The 25,936-nt window shown below is 36.6% G+C and overlaps 1 protein-coding gene across 3 annotated transcripts in view; it reads left to right on the top strand.

Annotated features, from left to right (window-relative positions):
* Positions 1-25,718, top strand: part of INTS12 (integrator complex subunit 12) — a 29,228-nt gene extending 3,510 nt beyond the window's left edge. For 2 of the 3 annotated variants that reach the window (XM_066279680.1, XM_066279681.1), the window contains exons 2-8: positions 2,826-2,911; positions 5,491-5,655; positions 9,663-9,815; positions 14,754-14,941; positions 16,733-16,892; positions 21,026-21,172; positions 25,025-25,718. In XM_066279680.1, the coding sequence (XP_066135777.1) occupies positions 5,500-5,655; positions 9,663-9,815; positions 14,754-14,941; positions 16,733-16,892; positions 21,026-21,172; positions 25,025-25,612 (1,392 nt within the window). In that variant the 5' untranslated portion in view covers positions 2,826-2,911; positions 5,491-5,499 and the 3' untranslated portion in view covers positions 25,613-25,718. The remainder of the gene's footprint in view (positions 1-2,825; positions 2,912-5,490; positions 5,656-9,662; positions 9,816-14,753; positions 14,942-16,732; positions 16,893-21,025; positions 21,173-25,024) is intronic. The other variant, XM_066279682.1, reaches the window with a different exon arrangement.
* The last annotated feature ends 218 nt before the right edge of the window (positions 25,719-25,936 follow it).

Raw genomic sequence — 25,936 nt, forward strand, 5'->3', positions numbered from 1 at the left:
AATCATGGAATAGAAGCTGTACCGGAAGTAAAATGACGTACTATAAATAAATCAAGAAGGATAAAAAGAGATGGAGGAAAGAGATTGTTTACTAGTGGGAATTTCTGTGTTACTTATTATCATAGACAATTCCTAGCATAAGCTAAGAATTCACTCTCACCAACTCCACTACTGCCACTTTGTTAGGTCACTGACATTTTTTTTTAATTATTAGAGAGGAGGGGAGTTAGAGACAGACTCCCACATGAACCCCAACTGGGATCCACCCAGCAACCCCCATGTGGGGCCGATGCTCTGCCCTTTTGGGCCTATGCTCGCAATATTTTTGGGTATTTTTGGAAATACTAAAGAAGATAAACTGACAGGTACAGCACAGCTGCTGACCTCTTTAGGACTTCAGAAAAGGGAAAATAAATTTTTTCACTACATGTACATTTTTCCCAGTAATAAAGGAGAAGTAATAGAAACCAGGGAAGGCAATAGAAAATGCAGAAGAAAAGATAAAAAATTAAAATATAAAGGATAAAACATATAACCATGAGTGTTTTTAGGTCCAACTACTGTTTTCTGTTTGATAAGGAAAAGAGGTTGGGGCAAGAAGGTGCCAATAAGGAAAAAGCAGGGGGAACAAGAAATTCAAAGTACATGTGGAATGGAAGTAAAGAAATGAACAAAAGGAATAGAAAATAAAGGATTACCTTAGCCGGTTGGCTCAGAAGTAGAGTGTCAGCCCAGTTTGTGGAAGTCCCAGGTTCAATTTCCAGTCAGGGCACACAGAAGAAGCAACTATCTACTTGTCCGCCCTCCCCCTTCCTCTCCCGTAGCCATGGCTCAAATGGTTTGAGCAAAGTTGTCCCCAGGTGCTAAGGATGGTTCCATGGCCTTGCCTCAGGCACTAAAACAGCTCGATTGCTCAGCAAGGGAGCAGTGGCCCAGATAGACAGAGCATCGCCTGATAGGGGCTTGCCAGGTGGATCTCTGTCTGAAGGGGGTGGGCATGTGGGAGTCTGTCTCTGCCTCCCTGCCTCTCACTTACTTAAAAAGGAAAGAGGGAGGGAAGGAAGAAGGGAAACAGGAAGGGAGGGAGGAGAGAGAAAGAAAAGAAGAAAAAGAAAGCAATGAAGGGAGGGAAGGAAAGGTAGGAAGGGGCGGGGGAGAGAGAAAGGAAATGGAAAGAAAGAAAAGAGAAAAGAAAAGAAAAGGATTGACTCAGCATCCTGAAAAGTTTCCTGGAGTGATGGAAGATTGTAGTAAAAAATAAGAATTTATTATATCCAAAGAGAGTATGTGTAGCAAGTTTTATTGGCTGAAGATGAAGCTCATTGAGGTTGAAGATTTAATTTTACACTTGGGGACAGGTGAAAATAGAAATATTTCAGGGTTCTCTAAGGCAGAAATCACCCGGAGCATAAGCAAATTTGACTAAGATCATTGAGTCTATAATCTTCGGGGTGGTTGGCTTTTTCATGGACGGCCTGAAATTTCTAGTGGACTGGTTCACAGACCGGCAGTTAAAAAACACATCTAGCCTGACCAGGCAGTGGCGCAGTGGATAGAGCGTTGGACTGGGATGCAGAGGACCCAGGTTCGAGACTCCGAGGTCGCCAGCTTTAGTGCGGGCTCATCTGGTTTGAGCAAAAGCTCACCAGCTTGAACCCAAGGTCGCTGGCTTGAGCAAGGAGTTACTCGATCTGCTGAAGTCCCGCGGTCAAGGCACATATGAGAAAGCAATCAATGAACTACTGAGGTCTCGCTACGAAAAACTGATGAATGATGCTTCTCATCTCTCTCCGTTCCTTTCTGTCTGTCCCTGTCTGTCCCTCTCTCTGACTCTCTCTCTGTCCCTGTAAAAAAATAAAATAAAATAAAAACACATCTAAACTGAATAAAGGAAGTTGGAGAATATCAATACAAATGCTAAAATTGCCAAAGATGAGGCAGGATTGGGGAGAGGAAGAGGAGCCTAGTGCAAACATTTTATACATTAGCAAAAATGAAGATGCAGATATGGATTTCAAAAGACAGTGTGGAAGAATGATGGTAATGGACTATTTTCCCCAAAGCAACAAAATAGAGTAAGGTCTCTGAACTCCTTTGCTTTTTGAGTAGAAACAAGTCAAAGGAACACTACTTTGGGGATGGTTGTAAGAGAGTAGATGATTTGGGAGACAGTTAAAGGTAAACATAAGAGAAGTGCTTGAGAAAAAAGTGGAAAGTATATGTTGGTAATGAGTAGGGTCTAGAATTTGATGGCCAACTAGCAATGAAGTTAATGGGGAAAGGGGGAAGGGCTGAGTTAAAGGGGAAAGGGATAGTACTGGATGGATTTGCAAAGGGAAGGTAGTTTGTCCCTTAAAACAGTCATGATGTATATATAATAGAAAAAGGAAAACCAAAATTTGTTAGGCTAGAGCAGTTGCCTCTAAATGTTCTCAAGTTTTTATATATATAAAATTGAGCACACTTCTATATGTGTGTAGTTATAAATTATATGTATATACTTATAACTGTATTAATAGCTTATTTTTAATAAAAAGAAGAAATTTTAATTTTTTTCTCTTTGTATTCCACTGTGGAGACCACCAGGCAAGAAGGCTATGTTAGAAATTTAGGGCTGGAGTACCAAACCTGTTTGGTTTTATGGTTGTAGAATCATATACTATAGAAAGAACTGACTCCGAGGTTCTAGTTGGATGTTGGTATTGGACATGACATCTGTAGTCTTGTAATGTAATTGCTAGTTTTTGTCACTAATCTGTAGTGTAAACCTTTAATCTCTGATTTTGGAAACGTATAACAGTAAATACTTGGCTTCTGTTTTTCAGCATGGAATGTCAATGATTTTTCTAGTATACTATAAGGATTCCTATTATCAACCCTTTGGTCCATACTTCATAAAACATTGTGCTGGGTAAGAAAACTACTATGCTCTTTAGCTATAAAAAGTTAGGTCAATAAAAAGACAAGGTTGTGTTCCCCTTGTGTACTCAGGAAGAGTGGCAGTTTTGCCTTTTTCATCATGGACATTTTAATGAGGAGCTGTTTTTGCCTTAGATGTATATGGTGAACCAGCCCCATGAGTATATTTGAAGATAACCTTTCTGTGATGTATAAATGATTTGCAAAAATAGATACCAAGAAAAACGTTAAGGTATGAATTTCACTTTTATAATCTACTTAACCATAAAAGCCATTTTGCTAAAACACAGTGTTGCTGATTAGTTTTGCAAAAAAATTAAACCACTATTCTTTAAATCCTTTTTTGATGTTCTAAAAATTTCTTACTGTGCCTAAGTAACTAGCCTTTCTCTAGCATAAATGTTACCTTTCTGAAAACCCAGGAACATTTTCCCACCTTGTACTTACCATTTGCAAGTTGGTTCCATAAATTAGAGATGGCTTTTGTATTATTTGGTATTGTTAGTTAAGACATGATTTATTTTGACATTCTAGATACTAAAAAAACATTCCTATACGTGTGTGTGTGTGTGTGTGTGTGTGTGTGTGTGTGTGTAGTTGACATGGCACCATCCCTCAAAGAACTTAACTTGTGTTGGGCAAATGAGTTTGTTAAATATGTATTTTTTGAGTTTGCTCACTTTTAGTGTTAAAAAATGGCGCTTGGCACAGCCATTTATGTGATCTGTGAAGTTGCAAATTACCTTCCTGCTTGGGAATGGCCATTGTTATGGTAATACTTGCTGGAGGAGAGGTTTTCACACCAGAAAACTTTTAAAAGGAAGAAGGAGAGAGGGAAGCCATTCTTGGAGAGTGAGAGCAGAGAGGATGCAGAGTGCTGAGGGAGAAGCCAGTTTGTGCAGAGAAAGTTGGAAGAAGAAAATGGGGAACGGAGGTGAGGGGCTTTTGTGAGCTCTGCTGAGACTGGTGAGGCCTTTGATTCTAGGAGAAACTGGGTAAGATTCTCCTGGTTGTGGAACTGGAGAATGTGTCAGTGGCTTTGGGAGCCCTGTGTGTTGCTCTTCGGCCAGATGTGAGACTTTAATAAAGAAATGGCCCACCATTTTTTGGCTTCACTGTTTCTTTATCATCTGTCTGAATCTAATGAGAACCTGCATGTGCATGTGAACCATGGCGGTGACTACTGGCCCTACACCTTGCTTTTTAAAAATAGATTGAGGCATGGCCCTGGCCGGTTAGCTCAGTGGTAGAGCATCGGCCTGGTGTACGGGGGACCCGGGTTTGATTCCTGGCCAGGGCACATAGGAGAGGCGCCCATTTGCTTCTCCACCCCCCCCCCTTCCTCTCTGTCTCTCTCTTCCCTTCCCACAGCCAAGGCTCCATTGGGGCAAAGATGGCCCAGGCGCTGGGGATGGCTCCTTGGCCTCTGCCCCAGGCGCTGGAGTGGTTCTGGTTGCGGCAGAGCATCGCCCCTGGTGGGCGTGCCGGGTGGATCCCGGTCGGGCGCATGCGGGAGTCTGTCTGACTGTCTCTCCCCGTTTCCAGCTTCAGAAAAATACAAAAAAGAAATAAAATAAAATAAAAATAGGTTGAGGCATAATATGCCACAATCTAAGTGTGTTCTAATAAGATCATCATTAGTAGGCTTTCAGGATTGGATGAGAACTAAGAAGACAGAGAGAGTGAAACAAAGGCTGCTTCAGTGATCTTTTATTGCTCATCACTTAATGCGGCCTCTAACCTTACCCTCCTGTGATACTCCACCCTCACATTAAATCTTTTTTTCTTTCCTGTCATGGAAATAGGTTTGAGAAAACATTTTGATATATAGTGAACTTGATATAAACACATCAAGTTCATATGTACTGAACTGTAAGTGTATATTTTATTTTTTATATATATAGAATATATATATGAATGTTTTATTAGTATCTACAAAGCACAAGGCAGGAAAATGTTCCTGGGTTTTCAGAAAAGTAACATTTTTATGCTAAAGAAAGGCTAGTTCCTTAGTCCCAGTAAGAAATTTTTATAACAGAAAAGGATGTAAAGAATAGTAGTTTAATTTTTTTGTAAAGCTAATCAGCAACATTGTGTTTTAGCAAAATGGCTCTCAGTGCTAAGTAGATCATAAAAATGGATGAAACTCATACCGTTACATTTTTCTTAGTGTCTATTTTCACAAATTTAGGCATCCTTTTTTTTCACTGGTTCTTAATTTGGGTTGTTGGGGGTGGTCATTGACTTTTGAAAAACGAGAGCTATGTTCTTTCTCTCCAGAAAAAATATGTTTGCATACTTTAAAATGGAGTTATGAGGGGTCTTTGTGGCAGGGAGGAGCTTATCTGAATTTAAAACTTGGATATGAATACGCAGAAAACTAATAATACTTTTGCTTCAGGGGAAAGAACTAGATGTGCCAGTCAGTGTTAAGAAAGAAATTTACTTCTATTTGTAATAACCATTTGTATATTTTAAATTTTGTATTATGTGCACAGCACTGTTAAAAAAATAAATTGTAGATAAACTTTACTCATTGTCTCTTAAATTACCTCCCTCTTTTTCTTTCAGGTTTTTGCAATGGCTGCTACTGTGAACTTGGAACTTGATCCCATTTTTCTGAAAGCGTTAGGCTTCTTACATTCAAAGAATAAGGATTCTGCTGAAAAGCTAAAAGCATTACTTGATGAATCTTTGGCTCGGGGCATTGATTCAAGTTACCGTCCATCTCAGAAGGTACCTACATGAATAAAAGCTTGGAGTTTTGTAAGGCCTGTAATAGTATAAGTAAAACAATCTCTCTGCCGAAACAATTTTCCTGTGGTGATGAAGGAATTATATTCCTTAATTTTGTTTTCTTCCTTCAGGCTTTTAGGGAACTCTTACACTACGTAGAACAGTTAGCTGGGTGTAAGAATATTCTGGTCTCCTGCTTTGTGTGTATAGAAACCTGCTTGTTTATGGTATATTTTAATTTTAAATTCTTTATGATCAGTATTTTTTTAAGCTGCTGAATGAAACTGTACCTTACTTGTAATTATCTTCTAAGCTTTACGGGGAAAAGAAATCATGCAGTAAAAGGACGAGGATTTTGCAATAATGTAATTTGAATATGGAAAATTTAAGGAGAAAAGGAGGTATGGATGGACTATGAGCTCCAATCTTAATAGTAACAAAGTGACCAAATAGCATTTTTCTGAAACGAATAGACATTTGGAATGGAACACTCCTATTTTTAAATCCTAGTTTACCTTTTACTAGTTGGGCGGTAATAGATAACATGTTCTGAAGATTTACTGTATCCCAGGAACTGTCCTGGGTGGTACATATATATAATTAATTTTTAATTGGTATAACTGTCCTTTGAGATAGGTATTGAATTTTTCTCATTTTACAATTAGGAAACTGAGGTACATACTAACTGCATTTCATTAACTTCTGTTTCTTTCTTAGTACAGTAGGGATAATAAAAAACTACCTTGCAAAGTTGTGAATATAAAAGAGATGAAGTATGTAAGCCACCTAATGTAGTATCTATGAAGTGCACAAAAGGCTGTTAGTGAATAACAGTTTCTTTATATTCTCTAAGACATTCTTTCAAACCTCTCTCAACCTTTAGCCCTGAAACTCCAAGCCACCCAGCTCCGGGAACCTAGATACCAAACGGAAGGGGAAGTACAAAACTGAGACTCGCTCAGGCGAACCCGCAATCCCAAACTCCAGACAGGGTCAGGTGTCAGGCTCAGGACCCCAGTGAGCAGTGGTATTTTGCCCCCAGCCTCTTATAACGTTAGTGTTAGTGCTCTCAAGCCTTTTTATTATGACTTCATTTTTCTACCATTCTCATTCTGGTAGGTTCCATGAATTCAAACCGACCAAGTTAATACAACTCTACAAAACACACTACCAAGTTCATTCTGCTAAGTATTGGTATTTTCCAAATAGGGAAAACCTATTATTACCAAAGAAGCAGTGTTTTGAGATTCTAAAATAAAAGGAGATTTATCTATTAAAATACAGGAAAAATTTGTTGTGATTAAAAAGCCTGCTGCCCTTAGGTTTTTAACCAGTTAATTCTCTTGGTCATTTAGAGATAATGAGCAGGGGGGTATTTAAAAAGCACAGGTTCATACTCTGGCTTTTCTTCAAAGTATATAAGAAGCACAGGTTTATTTAATTTTAGCTTTCAGCTGAACTTTCTATTTCTAGAATGCTGTGCTTAAAAACTAACAGCTGGCTCTTTGAGTGTAGTTCCAACATAAAAATTGCTTGATATTTTCATTTACTGTACATCAGTAAGTCAAGTGTGAAATAATGAAGTAAGAACTTATCCATTAATGACCTAAACAACTTCTTTACTGAATTAGATAATAGTTTTCAAACACTGCAAGACTATGTCCTCAATATTTTATGTTGCAGACGCAATGTACTTTTAAATTTAATCTTCAGTATTAACATTTTGTTCGTCACTTTTTTAAGTCTGCATGAGTGGTTAGTCACCAAATTTTCTGAAAAGAGTCAAAAGTAAATATTTTAGGTTTTGTGGTCCAGATGGTCTTTGTCACAGCTATCTAATTCTGCCCTGGTAGCATGAAGGTAGCTGGAGATAATATATAAGTAAGTACTGTACTCCTTTTTTGTTTTGTTTTTTTGTTTGTTTGTTTTCTTAAGTGACAAATGGGGAGGCAGAGAGATAGACTCCCACATGCCCCCTGACTGGGATCCACCCAGCAAGCCCCCTGTGGCGGGGGTGCTCTGCCCATCTAGGGCCGTTGCTCCTTTGCTTGGTAACTGAGCTATTTTAGTGCCTGAGGTGAGGCCAAGAGCCGTCCTCAGACCCTGGGGTCAACTTGCTCCAACCAAGCCATGGCTGTGGGAGGGGAAGAGAGAGAGAAAGGAGAGGGGGAGGAATGGAGAAGCAGATGGGCGCTTCTCCTGTGTGCTCTGTGCGGGAATTGAACCTGGGACATCCACACACCAGGCCGATGCTCTACTGCTGAGCTAAATGGCCAGGGCTTGGTGTGCTCTAATATAACTTTATTTATAAGAACAGGCAATAGACCAGATTTATCCTACCAGCCTTAATACATCAAATCCCAGTCTAGACAATGAGCCCAAGATTAAATCAAGCCCTACTGCCAATAAGTCCAATGCCCATTTCTCATTTCTTCCTATTCTCTTCCTTTGTAGTCACCACTATTCTGGAGATGGTAGTAGCCTTCTCATTTATATTTTTATGTATTATCAAATAAAAATTGACCCCATTCAGATGTTTTGCTTCAAAAAGTAAGGAAATACCCTCTTTTGGGGGGAAAGGAGTCGTTCCAGGGAGCTAGTATATACATAAACTTTTTATACTGTTAATAACAATAGGTGCCAAGTATATATATCAGCAAAGCTTAATGTAAGAACAAGTATTAGAAGTTTAAAACAAAATGGAAAGATAAGTCACAGCTGAGAGGAAATACTTGTAAATCTTGTATCTGATAAAGGATATTTATCCTGAATCTCTGAAGAACTCTGAAACCCATTTTTAAAAATGGGCAAAAAATTTCAACACCGTACCAAAGGAGATATATATGTATAGCAAATAAGCATTTGAAGTGCATTAACATTATTAGTCATTAGGTAGATTAAATTCACAATAATATACTAGTATATGCCTATTATAATGTCTAAAATTAAAAAGAATAGTCATACTAAGTGTTGGCGAGGATGGGAAGGAACTAGGACTCTCATGTATCCCTGATAGAAATGTAAAATGATATACCTCTGTGGGACATGATTTGGCAGTTTCTTAAAAAGTTAAAACCGCCTGGCCTGTGATGGCCCAGTGGATAAAATGTCGACCTGGAACACTGAGGGTCACTGGTTCAAAACCCTGGGCTTGCCTGGTCAAGGAACATATGAGAGTTGATGCTTCCTGCTCCTCCCTCCTTTCTCTCTCTCTCTTTCTCTCTCTCACTCTCTCTCCTCTCTAAAAAATGAATAAATTAAAAATTTAAAAGAAAAAAAAAGTTAAAAACCTGCACCTAACACATGATTCAGCCATTCCACTTGGAGACATATATTTTAGAGAAATGAAAGTGTATGTCTACAAAAGACTTGTCCATGGATGTTCATAACAACTTATTTGTAATAACCTCAAACTTCGTACAAACCAAATGTCCATCAGTAGATAAATAGTTAAACAAATTGTGGTATATCCACTCAATGGACTACTATTCAGCAACATAAGGAATGAATTATTGAAATACTCAGCAACCTGGATGAATCTTTAAATATGCTGAGTGAAAGAAGCCAGACCAAAAAAAAAAGCATATGCTGTATGATTCCATTTATATAAATTTCTGGGAAATACAAAGTAATGCGTAGTTACAGAGTGCAGATCAGTGGTTGTCTGAGGATGGGAGGGTATAGTTTTTCTAGGATGTATACCTTTAGAAGTGCTGCAAAGGGCTGCAAGGAAACTTTGGGGGATGGTGATATTGCTTGTATATTGATAATATTGATGATGATATTGTTTCATAGGCGTGACTTGCCAAATTTTACTCTTTAAATAGATGCTGTTTATATATCAGTTATTTTCAATAAAGCTGTTTAAAGAAAAGGACATTATATTGGTCACAACATGCTGTCTTAATTTTTAACTGAAAATTGTTTAGTTTTATGATCTATTTCTTTATACTATATTAGATAGTCTAAATATTTAATTATGTCTCTCCTTTCATTTGACTTTTTAGGATGTGGAGCCACCCAAAATTGCAAGCACAAAAACTGTTACCATTAAGCAAGAGCCCAAAGCACCATCCAGTCTTCCTTCTGGCAATAATAATGGCAAGGTTCTCACAACTGAAAAGGTAAAGAAGGAAGCCGAAAAGAGACCTGCTGATAAAGTAAGATTTTATTTTATTTTACTTTGTTTTTTTTTTTCCAAGTGAGAGGAGGGGAGATAGAGAGACAGGCTCCCACATGTATCCCTATCAGGATCCACCTGGCAACCTACCTGGGGCTGATGCTCTGCCCATCTGGGGCCATGTTCTCAACTGAGCTATTTTTAGCACCTGAGGTGGAGGCTTCATGGAGCCATCCTCAGCTCTCAGGCAAATGTGCTCAAACCAATTGAGCCATGGCTATGGGAGGGAAAGAGAGAGAAAGAAGGGGAAGGGGGAGGGAAGGAGAAGCAGATGGTCACTTCTCCTTTGTGTCCTGACCAGGAATCAAATTCAGGACGTCCACACGCTGGGCTGATGCTCTACCACTGAGCCAAATGGCCAAGGCCTAAAGATTTTATTTTAATCTACTGAAAAATCAAAGTAAATCAGTCTTTTATAGGCAGAAATGTTTTGTGTTTTTTTTATATAATAGTGGCTAAAAAGTATATAATAATCATTCAGTAAATATATTTTGATTATTGTTGATTTTTTTTAAATGAGTAAAATTTAGAAATATTTTTAACCATTTACTGAAGCCACTGTTAGCATACCTTAGCCCTAAGGTATGTACCGATTTAATACATGACTCAAATATTCTAAATGGTACACTTGACAAGGAAAGATAGAAAAGAATAAAGAATAAATGAATAAAGACTAGAGATATAAATAACTAAGCATGAAATTTGTAAAAAAATGGCATGTACCTTAACAGGTCTACAGATAATTCTTAAACTATCTATTTTGAATGATTTCTGGCACATAGTTAATTTTTAAGATTTTAGCACTTAATAGTGGGTATATTAAAAAAAAGAAATTTAATAATCTCTGCCCTCAGTGTGCGGTATATCAGTCTCATATATTTTCATACTTTTTTCTAAATATTGTGGCTATTCATAAATGTGTCGTATTGTTTTCTGAGCTGTTAAATTTATATAAATGCTACATTGTACATATATACATAGATATGTGTCCAGATGTGTCTCCAGCTTCTGGTAACCTACTTTTTTCTCCACTCCACAATGAGCTTTTGAAATTTATCTACGTTGATGCACATAGATTTGAGTTATTTCAGCTACTGTAAATATTAATTTCATGAATAAACTAGTTTTTCCATTCCCCAACTAATGAGCAATTAGCTTATTTCTTCTTTTCTCTATTATAGTGGAGCTTCAATAAGTGTTCTATGCTTATCTCTATGTACATGGTGATAGTCTCAATAGGACATACGTATACTTGTATAAAAGGATGCAGTAGGACAGGTTACTTCTTCAATATTACTATGGAAATTACTCTCCAGAGTGGATATACTAAATTTATACTCTCACCAATAAAATATAAGAATTTCAGTTATCCCTGTCTTACTGGATTTAATTTTTGCTAATCTGACGGGTATATCTATAACATTTTTATCTTAAAGACAGAATTGGCTTTGAAGTTTGGATTACTGATTGATAGTACATTAATTTACTTCAATATATTTTATTTTTAATTTTTTTCAATTACAGTTTACATTCAGTATTACTATGTATCGGTGTCAAGTGTACAGCATAGCAGTTACACAATCATATACTTTACAGTGTTCCCCCTAATGTTTCCAAAATCCACCAGGCACATACATAGTCCAGTATTACTAACTGTATTTCCTATGCTGTACTTTATATGGCATAACTGTTTTATAACTACCAAACTGTACTCCTAATCCCTTCCCCTTTCTCACCCAGTCCTCAAGCCCCCTTTTTTCTGGCAACCGTCAGTCTGTTCTCTGTATCTAAGGTTCTGTTTCTGTTTTGTTTGTCCAATTACATTGTTCTTTAGATTCCACGTGTAAGTGGAATAATATGGACTTGTCTTTCTCTGACTGACTTATTTCACTTAGTAAAATACCCTCCAGGTTCATTCATGCTGCCACAAATGGTAAGACTTCATTCCTTTTATGGCGAAGTAATATTCCATTGTTTCTATGTACCACAGCATTTTTATCTGCTTGTCTATTTATGGGCAAGTGGGTTGCTTCCATTGTGTGGTTATTATAAATAATGTTGCAGTGAGCATATAGGGGTGCTTATATTCTTCAAATTAATGTTTGGGGTTTCTTCAAATATATCGCCAGAAGTGGAATTGCTGGGTCATAAGGCAGTTTTATTTTTAATTTTTTGAGAAACTTTCATGCTGTTTTTTTCATAGTGGATGCACCAATCTGCATTCCCACCAACAGTGCAGGAGGGTTCCCTTTTCTCCATCCTCACCAATATTGTTGTTTGTTGATTTATTGATCGTAACTGTTCTGACAGATGTGAGGTGATATTGTGGTTTTTATTTATATTACTCTGATAATTAGTGATGTTGAACATCTTTTCATATGTCTAATGGCCATCTGTATGTCCCCTTTGGAGAAGTGTCTATTCAGCTTCTTTGTCCACTTTACCTCTTACCAGATGTCTGATTGGCAAATATGTTCTTCCATTCAGTGGGTTGTCTTTTCATTTTGTTGATAGTTTACTTTGCTGTGCAAGAACTTTTTAGTTTACTGTAGTCCTATTTGTTTATCATTTCTTTTGTTTCCTTTTCCTGAGAAAACAGATTAGAAAAAATAATGCTAATAGAAATGTCTGAGATTTTATTTCAAATGTTTTCTTCTACCAATTTTATGGGCATGAGTCTTAGATTTAAGTCTTTAGTCCATTTTGAGTTTATTCTTGTATATGGTGTAAGAAGGTGGTCTAGTTTCATTTTTTACATATATTTGTCCAATTCTTCCTACACCATTTATTGAGTAAACTGTCTTTACCCTATTGTATGTTCTTGCCTCTTGTTAATATTAATTGACCATAAAGGTGTGAATGTTGCTGGGCTCTGTTCTGTTCCAGTGATCTATTTGTTTTAAAGCCAGTAGTATCATGTTGATTACTGTAGCCTTGTAGTATAGCATGAACCTCCACTTTGTTCTTCTTTCTCAAGATTGCTGTGGCTATTTGTGGTTCTCTATTAATTTTTTGGATTATTTCTTCTTCTGTGAAATACAGCATTGGTATTTTGATAGGAATTGCATTGAAGCTATAGATGGCTTTAGGTTATATGAACATTTTAACAAAGTTAATTCTTCCTATCTATGAGGACAGTATATGCTTCCATTTATTTGCATCTTCAGTGTCGTATAATTTTTTGAGTATAGGCCTTTTACATAGTTGGTTAAATTTATTTCTAGGTTTTTTGTTTTTGTTTTGTTTTGGATGCAGTTTTAAATGGGTTTGTTTTCTTAGTTTCCCTTTTAGACAGTTCATTTGGTATATAAAAATACAATTGATTTCTGGATATTTATTTTATATCCTGCTACTTCACTGAATTTATCAGTTCTAGTTTGTTTTAATTTTTCTGAAGTGAGAAGCAGGGAGGCAGAGAGACAGACTCCTGCATGTGCCAAACTGTGATCCACCCGGCATGCCTACCAAGGGGCGATGCTCTGCCCCTGCAATGGGAGTGATTCTAACACCTGAGGGTGTGTAGCCATCCTCAGTGCTCGGGCCAACTTTACTCTAATGAAGCCTTGGCTGTGGGAGGGGAAGAGAAAGACAGAGAGGAAGGAGAGGGGGAGGGGTGAAGAAGCTGATGGGCGCTTCTCCTGTGTGCCTTGGCCAGGAATTGAACCCAGAACTTCCACATGCTGGGCCGATGCTCTACCACTGAGCCAACCGGCCAGGGCCAGTTTTTTTTTGGTGGGGGGGTAATCTTTAGGGATCTGTATATGCAGTATCATGTCATCTGCAAATAAAGACAGTTTTACTTTTTCTTTCCAATTTATTGGTAGATTTTTTCCTTGTCTGTTTTCTGTGGCTATGACTTTCAGTACTACATTGAGCAGGGGTCCCCAGACTTTTTACACAGGGGGCCAGTTCACTGTCCCTCAGACCGTTGGAGGGCCAGACTATAAAAAAAACTATGAACAAATCCCTATGCACACTGCACATATTTTAAAGTAAAAAAACAAAATGAGAACAAATACAATATTTAAAATAAAGAACAAGTAAATTTAAATCAACAAACTGACCAGTATTTCAATGGGAACTATGCTCCTCTCACTGACCACCAATGAAAGAGGTGCCCCTTCCAGAAGTGCGGTGGGGGCCGGAATAATGGCCTCAGGGGGCCGCATGTGGCCCGCGGGCCGTAGTTTGGGGACCCCTGACATTGAGTAAGAGCGGTGAAAATAGACATTCCATACTACATTGAATAAGAGTAGTGAAAATAGACATTCCTTCTTGTTGCTGATCTTAAAGGAAATGCTTTTAGTTTTTCCCCATTGAGTATGATGTCTGTGGGTTTGTCATATATGTCCTTTATTACGTGTTGAGATATGTTTTCTCTATTTCCACTTTGCTGAGAGTTTTTTATCATAAATGGATAATGTATTTTGTCAAATACTTTTTTCTGCATCTATTGATATGATTATATGATTTTTATCCTTCATTTTATCCTTTATTTTATCTTTCATTTTATTGATGTTTAGTAGTTCATAATTTAAAATATTTAAAGGAAAAATAGCCTTTAAAAATAACCTTATTAATTCTATGGCTTCTTTATTCAAAGCATATGACAGGAAAAAAAAGGGTCAATATAAGTAAATTCATTGAATTTCTAGAATTCTTTAATGGATAAAGGAGTGCAAAGAGAAAGCAGATACATACTAAACTGTTGTGACTTATTTACTTCTACCTTGCTGGTGTATTTTACATACTAATTATGCATTTATTATAAATCTATAGATCTTTAATGTGTACGTCTGTGCCTAACTATGTAAAAATACCTTTCGAGTGGAATTGGTCATTGCACACTATCTTCTCTGTCTCTCAGGGATTTAAAGTTTATTATAATGTGTAACGTTCTGATCGGGCACTTTTATAGATGAAATCAGACACCACTGAAGGAGTCGATATTCCAAAGAAACCTAGATTGGAGAAACCAGAAACACGTTCCTCTCCCATTACTGTGCAAACCAGCAAGGACTTAGCGATGGCTGACCTTTCCAGTTTTGAAGAGACCAGTGCTGATGATTTTGCCATGGAGATGGGTTTGGCCTGTGTTGTTTGTAGGTAAGTTGTATCTCACTATAGATATGTTTGTTTCTTTCTAAAAAACAAACAACTAAACAAAACAGGTCAAACCAATTATTGGATGTTTTTTATTTTGTTTTTATTTGTAGATGGGTAGGAGATAAGTAGATTATTCCCTATGAACTGCCCATATAGCAGTTTAACATCTTGAAAATTGTCCAATATTTTCTTTCCTGACTGTAGCCCCTTTAATCTGTTATGTTGTAGTAATATTTTTCTTCATTCTGGGGTTCTAGAAAGAAAGTGATTATTGCTTTATTCTTTAGTGAGGAAGAGTCTATTCAGTATACTCAATTAGTACCATAATTTTTTTTAGGAAGTCTGTGTTGCTTTTTTCTTTCCCCTGAATGGTTGATAGTACTTATAAACTGTTATATTAAAACACCATTAAATCTTTTCCTAAAGATAATGGAATGAAGTATATGGATCAGGTAGGTGTTCATGGTGTTGTTTTAAAACATGGGTACATAAGTAAAAACAACATGTATAATTATGCTTGTCTATAGCAGGACATAAATCTTTTTTTGTTGTTATTCCTGTGAATATATTCTTTTTTTTTTTTTTTTTTTTTTGGCTGTGTAATTTATTTTTTTATTAATTTTAATAGGGTGACATTAATCAATCAGGGTACATATGTTCAGAGAAAACAACTCTAGGTTATCTTGTCATTCAATTCTGTTGCATACCCATCACCCAAAGTCATATAGTCTTCCATCACCTGCTATCTGGTTTTCTTTGTGCTAGGACATATATCTTTACAGATAAGTGTTTTCAATTTTTCTAGGTTATTCATCTGCAACTTATGTTATTAACCAGTGTTATCCCAATAAATTTAATTAATTAAAAAAATCAGAATGCTAAATTTTAAACGTTTTGACGCTACACGCTATATTTTTAATTATTTAATGGTTTTCACTCCTAACACAACTGAAAAGATTGTCATCTTTTCATGAAAACGTTATATTCTGGTTTACCAGGGTTGAGTAAATAACTGTAAACTTTTGTGAACTTTAGATCTTACCATGTTATATGTACCTCTGAATGGGATTATTTGTTAGAGCTTCATTGTTTTCACATATATATATATATTTATTTCGACTTGTATCTACCATGAAGATTATTAGTTATTTTTTTTTTTTTTTTGAAAGAAAGAAAGAAATGGTAATGTGTAAAGAACAAGTAACTGTACCCTTCCATCAGGAGACTTATGCTAGTCTAAGGCTGTGATGATTGTTCTTTGTGCTATTGGAATTTATACTTTTTTGATACATCTATTGCTACATTCTATTCAGTTGATAAGACATTTCTCAATTGAACACCCTTTGCACAATAATGTGCTAGGTACTGTATGTTAGGTCCAGTTCCCACCGTTAGGCAACTCATATATTAATAAAGAAGATAGAACAACTTGTAGATAACAAATATGAAAGAATTTACTAGAGGTACAAAGAAGATATTATGAAACTGTTGGAGGACTAGCCAAAGTCTACTACCTTCAGGGAGAAATAAAAATATAAGAGAAAGACAAAGAGAGTATAGCCAAATTTAGTTACTAAGGCACCTTATATATTTATTAATGGTTGAGCATAAGCTTTAAAAGAAACAAAGTGTTTGAATAAGTTACATGTTGGGTTCGTTATTTTGCTTTTTTGTTTTCTGGGGTTTTTAACCATCGTTAATGTATCAAACTTTCCCAAAACAGCCCTAAGGTGGCTTTAAATTGTTGTGTGCATTCAACTAAGTTCAGTATTTAATGTTATATTTTCTTAGGCAGATGACAGTGGCATCTGGTAATCAATTAGTAGAATGTCAAGAGTGCCATAATCTCTACCACCAAGATTGCCATAAGCCCCAAGTGACAGACAAGGAGGTGAATGACCCGCGCCTTGTTTGGTATTGTGCCCGATGTACCAGACAAATGAAAAGAATGGTAGGAATAACTTTTCTCTCTTTTAGACAATCTGTCAGTACTTTTTGTTGATGTGGCTTTTCAGAATAAGAATTTGAACTATTATGGTATTGAGAACGTATATAAGCTGATTATTTAAATGTTTGGGTATATAGTGTGTATGTTTGATTTATGTGTCGATGCTTAATGACCAGATCATGTAATATTCATTTTTCTCTGTTAAGCTTTTAGCTTATTCTAATATAGATAAACAGGATTGGAGACTCACAAAATGTTTACTAGTATTTAAATGTATTTCTAAATATATAGAAATTCCATAAAGCACTGTGGGAAGTGGTGAAATACAAAAGCTCCAGTCTTTGGTGAGTCTGGTGGGGAAATATTGAAAATGTCTATTCCTGAGTGAGCTTAAACCACAGACTTACAGTGTGACAAAGGCGGTGCATCTCCGTCTTTGCAGCTGCATTTCTCTATTACTTAGTCTTTCCTTCCCATTGTCTTTGAGTGGCTTTTACCCCGGTTTCCCAATGTATTTTCTCTGTGTACTGTTCACTGCATAATTGCCTTTAATGTCACACTGAAACATGGTTTCATTTGTTATAATTAACAGCATTCTTAACTTTTATTCATTTAAAAGTAGATAAATGAACTTCATTTTCCTTTTAAAGAATCAAGTTGTTATTTACTTTGGTGACTTGATTTCCCCATTATTCTCCCCTGCCCTAGATTAGGGACTGTTAATAGAAGAGTTCACATGCTTGTTAATCAAATAAATTTCTACATAAATTTTTCTGACCAAATATATCTTTTAATAATCAGAAGTACTTAGTGAATAGTGAGGATCAAGACACCTATTTTACTTTTTAATCAGTTAAATCAGAAATAAGAACTGGCTTTATGTATTTCTATGAAAAGTAGTAAATTTTCTGTAGTAGGTATACTTTCTCTTTTTAATAAGAAATTTCTGTGACAAACTACCATTTTTTTTCTATCTTATTTTTATTTAGTTTATTATTTAAAATAATCCTCAGGACCTCAAGCAAAATGATTATGGAATGTAATACCTTCCTGGGCATTGAAAGATGTAATAGTTACTAAGAATTAGTAATAGTTAAATAACTAATTTGTGACAATAATCTTTCTTTAGTAAATCTTCAAAGTTTTATTATTTTTATTTCACTGTAAGTCATTTAAGTAAGCACTGTTTTCTCCTGAGTTTTTCTCCCCATTTTTTAATGACATATTTTACACCAGATCTATATTTATAGTTCCAACCCTCTTTCTGAACTGAATTTTCGCAGCTGATCAGATAACCTTCAGTTACTTTAAGTTGAACATCTTTAAAAATAAAACTGTTCTCCTCTCTACTCAGTTTCTCCCCCGTTGCCTCAACTAGAAAATATTACCCTTTATACCTCTCTTAATTCCATATTCTTTTGTTTGCCAAATTTTAAATTCTATTTCTTATATATGTCTCATATATGTTTATTTTTCTAATATTACCCAAGTCCACGAGTCTCTCATTTTTTGTCTATTGCTTTAGTCTCTTAAGAGGTCTCCTTGTTTCCCCCTGAATCCATTTTATTCACTACAATTCGAATTATGCTTCTAAAATATTTATCTAACTTTATCTGATAAAATAGACCCATTGGTTTTCAGTTACTAATATGATGAGATATGATATTATCATTACATAATAATAATTATGCTCATTAGGGTGGACCTTTGATGAAAGTCTGGTTTTGTATCTTCTCTCCAACCATTTGACAATATACCTCATACATTCTGGCCATGGCAGACTAAGTATATCAGTCCTTGAATATGTGGTGAACTTTCATGTTCCCGTATGTTCTGCTTCTCAGATTCTCCTCACCTGGGATACCTTTTATTCATTTTTGCAAATTAAATGTCTAATTTATCAATAAGATTACATCATTTTCATTGGCATACCACAAGAGCAGAGCTCAGGACTGGACATGTCTTACATTCTGTTGTCTTCATTTTAAGATATGTATAATGGAGGAAATGTGGATTAGTACCAGAAATCAACAGTCAATAAGTTAAGTATGTGTGCCTGAGAGCCGAAGTGCTGAATGGGGAGCCAGGACTAATGTTAGGACATGATTAGAATATACCAAGAGTGGACCAAGAGAAAACCGAAAGGCATGATCTGAAGTGAGTTTGAATATCTGGGTCCACTACACACAGATTTATGAGAGGAAGAAATTTGGAAACAGTGGGAATGCTAAATCCAGTCATTCTGACTATAATTGCTTCCAGTGAGTTTTTCATATCTGCATTGGTTATTGCTCCACGGTATCACAAAGATACTGTGCATAGCATCTTACATCTTCTTCCTCCTTGCACTAATTTCTCCCAAGTAGTTCTACAGTACACATTATTATAAGAGCTACAAGAATGTTGTGATACTGTCATTCTTCAGTTCTATAATTCTCTACCAGGAAACGGGTTTTGCTTCAGCACTAGGTAAGAGGCTCATAGGACTTACTGCAGTGGTTCCCAATCTAAGGTAATAACACACACCTGCTCAGCTGCATTTAGAAATATGTGAAATAGGTGGTTTGTGATTACTGCTTTACTGGCAATGACTGTCCTGAGTGGAGACATATACGTACTGCCGCGTGTGAGATAGTCACCCAATGAAAAATTATAGTACCTCTGTTGAGTAACACTGAGTCAGTGATAAAATCCTAGTTCCCTAAACTAGTATTACTAACAAAGTACAAAGGCTTCTGGGTATTTCTTACTCAACTTCTAAGATGGTTAGGTCAAACAGAGGAAGCAGAAGATCTAAACATGATCTCCTAGGCAGAGGTCCTTTCTGGGCTTCATTGCAATGAATATTCATCTGCTAAAGCATACACATTCAGTCAGTCTTCAGAGTCTGATCTCTGGAATTGTAGATACGGGTGTGAGATGGAAAGCTATGGTTATAGAACCGTGTATTTCCCATTTACTCTGAAGGCTGTGTTCTCATAACACGGTTTTGCAGTAGAGAGTAAGATGGCCTTCCTTTCTGTGGGTTAGAGATGTATGTTTTGCCATAGATATTTTCCAGCATCTTAATCATATTATTGATCTGAATGTTATTTTATGCATCATATTTAAAGTAGGTACACTTTCATGTGAAAAGTATGTAATATAAAAAAGATGAATTGAGACTTATGGACCAAAATTATATATAATATGACAAACAATAGCATAAGAAGACTCATCAAGGTTTAAACAAGTATAAAACAGTCTGTATTCAAACTTCCAAAAATGGGAACAAATTAATAGTAAATTCCCTGGTAAAGTCCTGTATGACGTTATTAGGATTGTCAAAGACAGACAGTGTAATAATGGCTGGGAGCATTTTTGCCTCATCCTTTGAAAATAATTTGATTAGTTAGTAGTAATTATTGTTGTCAGTACTTAACATATTTCAGAAACTATGCTAAACTCTTACATAATTGAAATAATTCCTATAACCCATAACTTTACCAAATGATAGAGTACATAGTTATAAAATAAGACAAAATTAATTGGTCAAAATAGAATTGTATATATTTGGACCAATGGATGCAAATTTCTCTTTGTTAACATAGAAATGTATTTGTGGACTTTCTCTGAGAATTCGGTGTGCCTAGTTCTACAGTGTGGACAAACCTCAGGAAGCTTCACCATTTATCATGAATAGGTTTTTCTCCCCGGTCTGTATTTAAAACCATATTGATCTGAACACCTTTGAACTCAGTCTCCATTACTCAGTTATGCCTGATCCCACGAAGAAAACTCCTAAATCTTTGCCCAACCATAATAAGAAATACTTTTTACAGTTACAAATAGTTTGTGATTTTCATTTTTTTAAAAATAATTTAGTTTGTCTTGCTTAATCCACCCTAATCTGCATGATTTATAAAGCTATTTTATTTATCTTTACTGTTTAGAAACTAAGTATAAAAGCATTAATATGATGATAAAAAGAATTTCTCTGAGTCTGTACTTTTAGTGTGATCACAATATTTTTTAAAATTTCAGCCATATTTCAACTCAATGAGGAAGTACTGTGATAGGTTTTCAAATTGTCTTTTTTGTGTGTACATTCAACTAAGATTTTGAAGCTGACTTAATCTTAACACTGATTTTTATAGGCTCAAAAAACTCAGAAACCGCCCCAGAAGCCCGCCCCCACAGTTGTTTCTGTAGCTCCTGCTGTCAAAGATCCATTGGTTAAGAAACCAGAAACTAAACTCAAACAAGAAACAACATTTCTGGCATTTAAGAGAACGGAAGTCAAGGTATCGTTCATTTTATTTTTAATCTAAGATTATCTAATTTTTCAATTTTATTTTAATTTACTAAACAATACCAACTTGAAAAATTAATGAGGAATGATATACTAAATGGCTTTATGTTGGAAATTAAGATCACATTAGGTAGAAAGGGAACATTTATATAATTATTTAATCTCTGTGCTATTTCTCTTTTTATCACATTGAGGAATTGTCTACAAGTATTCCTAGTTGACATTTGCCATTTCTATATAGTCAGATACTTATCTCCGTCAGGAATTTGCTTTATATTCTAAATACCTCTGCCTTCAGTAGCACAATTTTGCTCCTTATATCACTTGTACTGATTGATTCTATAGCTTTTTTCTCCCTACCTTTTGTCTATTGAAGAAGTTTTCTCACTTTGTCTTATTTTTTTTCTTTGATTATCACAGACTTTCTTGGTTCCTACCTCTCTACTAAAGAGCCAGATTATTTAGTGAGAGTATCATCTTTCTCATTCCTAGGTTTGCATCCTTGAATTCACACTACATTATTATTAATATCCTGGCATTTTGATGTCATGGAAAAATTTTTGTTTCTTTTTCTATTATTTTTTAAATTTAAATGAGAGGAGGAGAGATAGACTCCTGCATGTGCCCCCACTGGTATCCTCCTGGTGACCCCCATATGGGGCTGATGCGCTGCCCACCTGGAGCCCATACCCATATCCACCTGGTGACCCCCATATGGAGCTAATGCTCTGCCCACCTGGAGCCCATACCCATATCCACCTGGTGACCCCCTTATGGGGCTGATGCACTGCCCATCTGGAGCCCATACCCATGTCCACCTGGTGACCCCCAGATGGAGCTGATGCTCTGCCCATCTGGAGTCCATACCCATATCCACCTGGTGACCCCCAGATGGAGCTAATGCTCTGCCCACCTGGAGCCCATACCCATATCCACCTGGTGACCCCCTTATGGGGCTGATGCTCTGCCCATCTGGAGCACATACCCATATCCACCTGGTGACCCCCATATGGAGCTAATGCTCTGCCCATCTGGGGCCCATACCCATATCCACCTGGTGACCCCCATATGGGGCTGATGCGCTGCCCATCTGGAGCCCATACCCATATCCACCTGGTGACCCCCATATGGGGCTGATGCGCTGCCCATCTGGGGCCCATACTCATATCCACCTGGTGACCCCCATATGGGGCTGATGCTCTGCCCATCTGGAGCCCATACCCATATCCACCTGGTGACCCCCATATGGAGCTAATGCTCTGCCCATCAGGGGTCCATGCTCGCAACTGAGCTATTTTTAGCGCCTGAGGCGGAGGCTCCACGGAGCCATCCTCAGCACCCAAGGCCATTGCGCTTTTATCAATCGAACCATGGCTGAGGGAGAGGAAGAGATAAAGAGTACAGGAGAAGGGAGAGAGGAGGAGAAGCAGATGGGCACCTCTCCTAAGTGCCCTAACTAGGAATTGAACCCGGGACATCCACACATCAGGCCAACGTGCTACCACTTAGCCAACCAGCTAGGGCCAAATTTAGGTAGATTTTTTTTTTTTTTTTTTTCTTTTTTCATTTTTCATTTTTCTGAAGCTGGAAACAGGGAGAGACAGTCAGACAGACTCCCGCATGCGCCCGACCGGGATCCACCCGGCACGCCCACCAGGGGCGATGCTCTGCCCACCAGGGGGCGATGCTCTGCCCATCCTGGGCGTCGCCATGTTGCGACCAGAGCCACTGTAGCGCCTGGGGCAGAGGCCACAGAGCCATCCCCAGCGCCTGGGCCATCTTTGCTCCAATGGAGCCTTGGCTGCGGGAGGGGAAGAGAGAGACAGAGAGGAAAGCGCGGCGGAGGGGTGGAGAAGCAAATGGGCGCTTCTCCTGTGTGCCCTGGCCGGGAATCGAACCCGGGTCCTCCGCACGCTAGGCCGACGCTCTACCGCTGAGCCAACCCGGCCAGGGCTTTAGGTAGATTTTTATACTAACCTGTTACTACTAAAGTTTATTTTTAGGAAATACAACATGAAATCATTTTATGGCAAATCATTAAGGCTTTGGTTGTCATGTTTGCTTTGCTTGAGAGGTGTTGGTGTGTTTATGATAAAAATGGATAAATTTTTACTACAAAAAAATTGTTCTCAATTTTATATAAAAAGCAAATGGTTTTCTAACTAGGATAACAAGCAAGAAGATATTTATAGTTAAAAACAGTTGAGAAATGTATACACTAAAGTAGTAAGGAATTACGTGATATCCATTGTCTTATTTTACATCTGAGTGTCCTCATGGTATTGTAAGCCATCTGGCACTCAGTTGAAAAGCAATACCAGTAACAGCAGCCATTAAAATGAATGCCATACACATGAAACTTCCTTTCTCATTTGTACTTTGTAAGTGTTGGTCCTTTTAATTACTTCAGATGGGTTTTCTTTTGTGAAGTCTGTTGAAATATCATTTAGCCATATGGCAGACAGTTTTATGTTTAACAGAAAGAAAAGGAAAAAGATTAGATCTTTCAGAATTGAAAATTAAAAGTTTGCTACACCTGTATACTTTTGCTTCCTTGATTTTTTGTCATTACCTGTTATGCATTTCACTAGGAATTTGTAATTTATATAGTTTATCTTCTCTGGTAAACTTATGAAATAGTGTTGTATAATGTTGTTATAAAAAAAAACTTATTTTCAGAATATGTGAGCATAAGTCTAGACTCCTCCTCTTAAAAAGTAAAGATGTCAGAGCATTATTCTGTTTTGATTATTTTTCACATTGGTTGAAAATGTTTACATATAGATAATATTGAAGGCTACTTTATAAGAACTAAAATCATTTTTATCAACTCTTTTGGAGTTCAATCCTAAAATATAATTAGATACATTTTAGACATGATAACTACTGTATATTTAAATAAGATACTATTTTTAATGCTTTATTTTTTACCTATGTGTGAATTTAACACTTTTGTGAATCTTCATAAAGCTATGAAGGTAAAAGAGTGCCAATGCGAAGTTCAATTCATAATTAATTTGAACAACCCAGATGTGAAGGGGAAAAGTATTTGTACTTGTGTAAGAGCAATATTTAGTTAGTGATATTGTTATCACTGTTAGCTTTTAACTGGCCACAAAGTTAATTAGAGAAATCTAAGTGTAAACCTTTATAGGAAAAACATCAAGGAGTGAGTCAGGCCTACCCAAAACATCACTGTACAGCTTATGAAGCCATTGATAAAATCCTTTACACAGAAGTAGGGATATCTTGTTTGATAGTTTCGGTGGAAACATGGACAAATAGTGACAATAAAGTCATGAAACCTTTTAAATATATCACCAGAGTTGTACAATTTCAAGTAGTTAACATTGTATAACTATATTTTACAGGGCAGTAACTTTATGAATTGTATTTTTTAAATTATCCATTAGTCATTTAAAGCAAGCTCTAAAGAATGAGATGTTTTACTGAGCTAAGTAATACCTTTTGGGTAAAAACAAGTTAAAAGCATTAAATCTGATTTTCTGATATGGCTTATAACTGAATCTAAAAGCAATTCTCAAAAAGGAATTCCATGTATTTCTTTTTTTTTTTAATCAGTAGAAGAATATGGAATCCCAAAATTTCTGCTTTGGAACACTAGCACCCATTATGGATCAGTTTTGTTGTGTTTTATTATAAGAACTTATATTGTATAAGAGCACAATATAAATTGTACCGCTTTGGTGGTATAATTTAAATTTCCCAGGTCATTACTTTTGTATAAAAAGTACAAAATAAAATTTGTTACGTATTTCAGAATATTATAATAGGTGTTAATTATACTTGATTTTAATATTTATCCTTTTAAAATTTTTTTTAGCCATCTCCGGTTATTTCAGGAAATTCTTCTAGTACCAGTGTTTCCTCTTCAGTAACTAGTGGCCTAACTGCGTGGGCAGCTTTGCTTGCAGCCAAAACTACTACTGCTGGTCCATCGACAGCAAAATTGAGTGCAACAACCCAAAACAGTAGCGGGAAACCTGCTACCTCATCAGCTAACCAGAAGCCTGTGGGGTTGACTGGTCTGGCAACGTCATCCAAAGGTGGAATAGGTTCCAAAATAGGTTCCGGTAACAACACTTCACCCACTATACCATTGAAACCACCTCCACCTCTAACTTTGGGCAAAACTGGCCTTAGTCGCTCAATCAGTTGTGACAATGTTAGCAAAGTAGGTCTTCCTAGTCCAAGTAGTTTAGTTCCAGGAAGCAGCAGCCAACTAAGTGGAAATGGAAACAGTGGGACATCGGGGCCCAGTGGAAGTACCACCAGCAAGACCAGTTCAGAATCAGGCAGCTCTTCCTCGGCATCCCTTAAAGGTCCAACTTCACAAGAATCACAGCTCAATGCCATGAAGCGATTACAGATGGTCAAGAAGAAAGCTGCCCAAAAGAAACTCAAGAAGTAATGTGGCCATGCAGGTTTCCATACCACATTATCCTAAAGAGTAAAGTCTTATTATTAGGGCATAAACTGTAATATACTATAACTTAATAAAAATCTTCATAATGAAATCTCTATTATTTCTTACCTTAAAATGCTAAATATTATTTAGAAAAACTTGAAAATCTTTTTCACTTTAAATGTTTAACAGTTGTATTTTAACAATTTCCATAGTATGTGGCAACAATGATTAGAATGACTAATTTTTGATGAGAACTGGTAGTATATGTGAATTAAAACACAAAAATCAATAGTTTATTCATGTTCTTACAAAGTCCCCAAAATTGAT

This window comes from Saccopteryx bilineata, chromosome 5 (genome assembly GCF_036850765.1).
Source record: "Saccopteryx bilineata isolate mSacBil1 chromosome 5, mSacBil1_pri_phased_curated, whole genome shotgun sequence".
NCBI classification, from domain to species: domain Eukaryota; kingdom Metazoa; phylum Chordata; class Mammalia; order Chiroptera; family Emballonuridae; genus Saccopteryx; species Saccopteryx bilineata.